General features: G+C 43.1%; 1 protein-coding gene across 1 annotated transcript; it reads left to right on the plus strand.

Moving 5' to 3' along the window:
- Positions 1 to 2490: 2490 nt before the first annotated feature.
- Positions 2491 to 3294, plus strand: LOC108361378 (uncharacterized). The gene has a single exon (XM_017613989.1). The coding sequence runs from the start codon at positions 2491 to 2493 to the stop codon at positions 3292 to 3294; it is 804 nt and encodes a 267-aa protein (XP_017469478.1).
- Positions 3295 to 7119: the final 3825 nt, after the last annotated feature.

Below are 7119 nucleotides of genomic sequence, written 5' to 3' on the forward strand. Positions count from 1 at the left end.
CATGGTGGAATTATACAAGGTGTTGTACGTAGTGACAGCTCATGTCGACGGCTCCCTTACAAAAGGTTGTAATATGGAAGAACGAGAGAAACGGGAAGAAAAGAAGCACGCTTTGCGAAGTAGTACGAAATTTGGTACTCTTTCATATCAAATTTTGCATATAAATAGTAACAAACGGTATATTATGATAAGCTAAATTTGCGAAAGTAGTATATATTACGTAGCACTTATGCAATAAATGGTAATTTAGTTTATTAAACACAATGTCCTATAATTATAGTCAAACTTCCAAAACCGCTTTGGGGTCTAATTTTTACCCGAAAATACTATAAGATGATTGATATAACTTACAAAAATTTCGCCATCAAAAAATTAGTGGTGACCCCGAGTCGTTACAACATGACGGAGTCGACAAAAGGGCGCATCGACGGATGGGGAAAATATTTCATCGAACAAAATGCCAACTAAAGATGTGGAGCTTGTATCGCAATGCAAGCTGCGACCGTTCTGAACTGAGATGCCAAACAAATGGTTTCTACAAATTGAGGCCACCTTTCAGTCGTACAAGACCACATCTTATGTCCGGAAATATAATCGGGTCCTCTCAGCAATTAGCAGCGATGCTTTAAAGGAAGCTGCGGATGTTTTAAAAGCCGTACCAGCTCAAGACCGATATATTAACCTCAAAAGTCAACTACTGTCACGTTTTACTGATTAAGCCGACCCACATAGGGTATTTGGCTGATTTTAGGCCTTTGGAGAATACACAAAGCCAATGTTTTTTGTCGAATTAATGATTTTAATTTTTAATTTAATTTTGTCAACGAAGAAGAATAAAGTATATGTCAAAGAATTGTTCAGTGATTGCAAATCAGTTTTGGAATAGGGAATGAGGTAGTTTAGTTTTTTTAAAGGCGGTAAAATGTAGGTTTTTCAAGAGGGAAACACCGATTTTGCTAAGGGAGCCAAGATGGCAGATTAGAGCGAGAACGCTGTCAATATCCAACACCTTGTATTATTCCACCATGGTAATTAAATATGTTCCTTCTAGTGTTCGGTTTTCGACATTATTTTTTCCTGAAATTAGTATTGCCCCTTGTTTTATTATTTCAATTTTATTGTTCCGTTCCTTAATTTTTTTACATTTTCCTTGATTTTTATTTAAAATTTCGGACAAACATGATTTTTCTTTTACTAGTTTACAATATGTGTTTGTTTATTCAGTTTTACAATTATAAACATTATAAAATTTGCTTTTACAATTTGTTACATTTCTGTCAATTAGAAGTTTACCATATAGTTGAGCTACAGCCCTTGTTGATGCGGCTGTAGCGGTATGTTTGTACCTTTTTGTTATTGCGTTTTATCGAAATGTTGTAATCCCATCACTAACCATACGAAAACAAAAAACGTCAAAAAGTTCTAGAAGGAAATTAATTCTGTTCCTGGTGATGGGAGCGTAGGTGCGCACAAAAGCGTAAGTTGATTTATTTATGATTTAAAAAAATATTATATCTTTATTGTACAAAATGAACAGGAAATAAAGCACAATTCATGTCAGCATACACATCGAAATTGGCGTGAGCTTTATTTTTAACCTCCTCGGGCCAGGACACAATTCACACTCTTTATTTGGCTTTTATGGGTTAGCGAATAACCAGAGTTTTGCCGTATTACAAGTTTTAATATTTTAATATCTAGTGTGAGTAATGCCTGAAAGCTGTGACTAGTAACAAGTAAGCGATTTGAGAGCGCACCGTTTGTATGTACATGCGCTAAATACCTTCAGGATCGGATGAAATTGATCGGAGCACGTGCCATAAAGCAAGTAAGCTGCAGGTCGAGGTGTCGCTGTGAGCAAACAAGGAAGCTCATTTGGTAAGTGTCTTAATGAACTGATTGGGTGAGAGTTAATAGTTAGTGGTGTGCATCGTAGTGTGGTAAAGAACATAACCTAGGGAAATCTCGCCAAAATTGTAAAAAGTGCGGCTAAAAATTTTTTCGAATATTCGTGGCGACCATTTTTTATCATGCCGACAACACGTTCCGGGGCAAATAAAGAGGCTAGGGTGAATGAAGGAGATAGCAATAACGAAGAGTTTGAAGAAACGATTCTTCAGCAGCCTACAGCGAAATTCGGCTAACTGAGATTTTGCGGCAAGTTCAAAACATTCAAGAAGAGCTTCGGCAAAGTAGGCTGTTACAGGCGAATGCGGCTAATGACAATGGAATTATTACAACAGCATCCAGCGTAGTAGGTCATTCGCAAAGTAGTTCACAACTAGGATTAACACGCAAGCTATATGATTTGCCAGAGTTTGAAGGGCGTCCAGATTACTGGCCCATGTTTAGGAAACTTTTTTAATGACCACTGCACAGTACCTATATACTGATACACAGAATATGATTCGTTTACAAAAGGCAGTTAAAGAAAAAGCTAGGGAAAGTATCGAGTGTATGTTAATCCATAGTAAGAACGTGTCGCAAATTATGAAGGTTTTGCAGGACCGTTTTCGGAAGCCGGAACTGCTGGTAAAGAGTCAGATAAATAAAATAAGAAATGTGGCGCCGATCTTAGAAAGTCGCATCGAACAGCTTGTGGGATTTGCGACTAAGGTGCAAAATCTGTCTTCGTTTCAGCAGGCAGCTGATTGCGACCACCACTTGTCTAATCCGACGCTGATGGAAGAACTGCTGTTGAAGCTGCCCATACAGAGACGCATCGAATGGGCACGTTACGCTTTGTCAATTGTTCCGCGGCCAACAATCTGCCATTTTAGTGATTGGTTACAGGAGTTGTCATCGATTGTGAACTCGGCCTGCGTATACTCTAGCTTAGAACCGCGACAAAATAGACCCGAAGGACGTTCAAGATTTTTCCACGCCAACGAGGCTAGTGGTGAAAATTCTGGGCGAATTAGGTGTGAGGCATGCGCAGATAGCCACACGATTACTAAGTGCAGAAGATTCCTGAACATGGAGCACGGGGATAGATGGCGCCTAGTTCGTCGCAAAAAGCTCTGTTTTAATTGTCTAAAGGGAAGTCATCGCAGCAACAACTGTGGTGAAGAACATGAGCGGGGTGACAGGCACTGTACAAAAAGGTGGCATGTACTTCTTCACGAGTCCTGTGGCAGAGCACAACAGTGGCTGTCAGCGCCACTGCAGCAAGCGTCGCAGCCGACTTCGCGGTACGCGATACAGCAAACGGTGACATCGACATCAGAACAGGCAGTTCAGCAGAAACGGGCAGCACAAGAAGCAGTACAGCAAGTTTTTGCAAGTTTTATTTAAGATATAATACCACTGTTGTACGCGCATGGTAGAAAATTCAATAGCTACGCGGCCTTCTGGACAATGGGTCAGCCATATCCTTAATGAACCGCGATCTGGCAACCCGCCTTGGACTGCAGGGAAGCAGTGATAACTTGACAGCAGTGGTTTGGCAGCACGACCGTTACGGAGCGTTTCTGTAGAGTAGACGTTCACATCTCCGGCGTTGGGCGTAACAGCAGAAAATTTCTGATGCGTGATGTTCGCACGGTTGAAAATCTTCAGTTGTCAATGCAGTCGCTTAGCCTGGCAGATCTTTATTGTAAATATCAACACTTACCGATCATACAATATAACGATGCTGTACCAGAACTATTGATAGGTTTAAACAACGCACATCTTGGCATTCCGAAGCAAACAGCATACGACGGTAGAAGAGGACATGTAGTAGTGGTGACAAAGCTTGGATGGGTTATTTATGGGACGGCGGGCCCCCTAGCTCCTTATTCGCTGTATCACACATTGTTTGCACAAGTCGGCGAGACGGAGATTATGACCGACAACATGGAAAATCTCGAGAACGATTTCATAACTAATGAGAACATGGGCGTAAGTACGGCGAAGCAGGTCGAAGCTAAGGACTTGTTAAGAGCGAAGAAACTATTGGAAGAAAACACTAAGCGCGACGGGAGTCGATTCAAAACGGGTTTGCTGTGGAAGCGAGACGACGTGGAGTTGCCGCAGTGCCAAAAGATGGCCGAAAAATCGATTTTTTGCATTAGAAAGGAAGTTCAAGAAGAACGACAACCTGAAGAAAGCATATGCTAGGGTCATTTCTGAATATCTTGCAAAGGGCTATTGTCGGATGCTGAGTAAGGAGGAACCCGCTACAATAAGGAAGCGGACTTGGTACCTACCTCACTTTGGTATGTTTAACCCTAATAAACCAGGGAAACTTTGGCTAGTTTTTAATGCGGCGGCGGAGTCACGAGGCACTTCACTCAACTCCATGTTACTCAGTGGGCCAGACTTATCACAGGCTATGGCAAGCGTCCTGATGAAGTTTAGACAGAAACCGGTTGGAGTGTGCGCTGATATTTTGGAAATGTTCCACCAAGTGAAGATTCGACACGAAGATTTGGCATCGCAACGCTTTTATGGAGATTCGATCCCGGAGCGCCAATCGAAGAATAGGTGATGAATGTGATGGTATTCGGAGCTACTTGTTCGCCCTGTTCAGCGCAGTTCGTCAAGAATAAAAACGCAGAAGACTTTAAAGAACAGTTTCCAGAGGCTGTAGCGGCGATCGTAAATAATTATTACGTAGATGATTTTGTGCATTGTTTCTCCAGTGAGGATGAGGTCTTTACGGTAAACAGTCAGGTTGTCCGCATTCACAAGCGCGGAGGTTTTGAACTAAAAAGATTCGTATCAAACTCGCAACTTATAAATAAATAATAAATTGTTCCAGAAGGTGCTCGGAATGTTTTGGGAATCCGTAAGAGACGTTTTCAAGTTTGTTCTATCCTTAGGGAAGGTGAATCAGGACGTGTTAAGGGAGAAGCGGAAGCCAACAAAACAAAAAGTCCTCAGTACAACGATGTCCATCTTCGATCCGTTTGGAATGGCAGCAGAATATTCCCTGGAAGCTAAGTTAATCCTGCAAGAAATACGGCGGGAGCGGATGTATTGGGATTGCAGCATATCCGACGCGGTGTACGTGAGGTGGAAAAAGTGGCTTCGAATGTTACGAGATCTGGAGAGTATAAGTATACCACGCTGCTACGGAGCTACATTTCCTAAGGGACCTGTCGAACTACACGTGTTTGCGGACGCGAGCGAGTCAGCATACGTAACTGTTCCATACTGGAGACTTGTAGACGATCACGGCAATATCCGACTGGTTTTCATCGCTGGTAAAACTAAGTGCGCTCCAATTAAGCTGGTATCTGTTCCTCGTCTCGAATTACAATCAGCAGAGCTCAAAAATAGTATTATTGCTAGTCACGACAAGATTCCAAGTAGAGTTACGATGTGGTCTGACTGAAAAACAGTATTGTCTTGGTTTAAATCGGATCATCGGCGTTACAAACCCTACGTAGCGCATCGGGTAAACGAAATTTTGGATGGCAGTGAAATTAATGAATGGCGATGGATACCCAGCGCACTAAACCCAGCTGACTTCGGAACGCGTTCCAAAGATGGAAAGCGCGAGTCATTCTGGATCACAGGTCTGAGATTTTTCACCAAAATGAGAACAACTGGCCGTCAAATGCATCTTGTGAATCTAAAGACGTTGAGCTGCGCAACAAATTCATGTTATTAATAATTAAAACTTATATTTCATTTTTTAAGAGATTTTCGTCCTTCAACCGACTGAGAAGAGTAGTTAGCTGGATGTTGCGATTTCGGAAAATTGTCTCAAGACGAAAGCGACACGCGTTTATGACGACTTGAAGGTGCTCGAGTTGCAAAAAGCCGAAACAGTAGTCTTACGATCAACACAGATGGAAGAGTTTGCGGATGAATACCTGCGCATGGGCAATCGGGTAGAGAAGGGTAGCGCGTTGTGGAATCTCAGTCCCGTTATGGATGCGGAGGGCGTCATAAGACTGGGTGGTCGAATAGACGCGGCCACCGCGATTTCATCATGCACGAGATGCCCGATAATCCTGGCTAAGCGATGTTACGTAACGGAGTTGCTGATAGATCATTACCATCGCTCTTGGAAACACCAAAACGAATCCACAATAATCGCCGAAATACGACGTAAGTACTGGATCCCTAATATAAAGGTCGAAGTGCGTCGCGCCACTAAAATATGTCAGTTTTGCGTCAATGCAAGAGCCGTTCCAGATGGCCCAATTGCCAGTAGACCGGCTGACACCATTCGTTAGGCCTTTCACCTATACCGGCTTAGACTACATGGGACCGTTCAACGTTGTCATCGGTAGGCGAAGCGAGAAGCGCTGGATCGCCCTCTTTACTTGCCTAACAACGATAGCGATACATTTGGAAATCGCGAAGGACCTCTCCACTGACACCTCTCTGTTATGTATCAGGAACTTTATGTTTAGACGTGGAACTTCTGTGCGTATCCGTTCGGACAACGGTACGAACCTCGTCAGTGCTGACAGGGAGCTTAAACGGTAGCTTATAGAGTTTAATAATGGCAAAATATCAAATGCGCTTGCGAATAAAAATATTGACTAGGTTTTCAATTGCCCGTTGAACCCACACGCTGGAGGCTGCTGGGAACGTTTGGTACGCTGCGTCAAAAGAGCTATGGGTCATGCAGTACATAACGAAAGTCTTCAATAACACGTCCTATACAGTTTCATGTGTGAGGCGGAGAAAATCGTTAATTCCCGACCGTTGACACACATCCCACTAGACGCACCCACTGATGAACCGCTAACTCCCAATCATTTTCTTTTGGGTACCCCAAATGCTGAGCAAACGCCATATCCGAATGGAGAGAAGTTCCAAGCCACTCGCAAACAATGGCGTAAGGCCCAATAGACGCAATACCGATTCTGGAAGAGCTAGGTAGATGATTACCTTCCTGACCTGACCAGGAGGACCAAATGGAACCAGCCGGTGAAGCCCTTGGCCGTAGGCGACGTAGTCCTCATATGCGATAGCGGTGTTCATCGAACGAAGTGGCTTATGGGGCGAATAATGGAAGTATTTCCGGGCAAAGATGAGAAAGTCAGAGCTGCACGGCTGTAGCAGTGTGTTTGTACCCCTAGGTTGATGCGGCTGTAGCAGTGTGTTTGTACCTTTATGTCAATGTATTTTATCGAAATGTTGTAATCCCATCACTAACCATACGAAAACAAAAAA

This window comes from Rhagoletis zephyria, unplaced genomic scaffold (assembly GCF_001687245.7).
Source record: "Rhagoletis zephyria isolate East Lansing unplaced genomic scaffold, Rhagoletis_zephyria_1.1 Rzeph_scaffold_00748, whole genome shotgun sequence".
Classification (NCBI taxonomy): Eukaryota; Metazoa; Arthropoda; class Insecta; order Diptera; family Tephritidae; genus Rhagoletis; species Rhagoletis zephyria.

Coding starts and splice junctions, on each gene's coding strand:
- LOC108361378 (XM_017613989.1), top strand. CDS start 2,491: ATGAAGGTTTTGCAGGACCGTTTTCGGAAGCCGGAACTGCTGGTAAAG.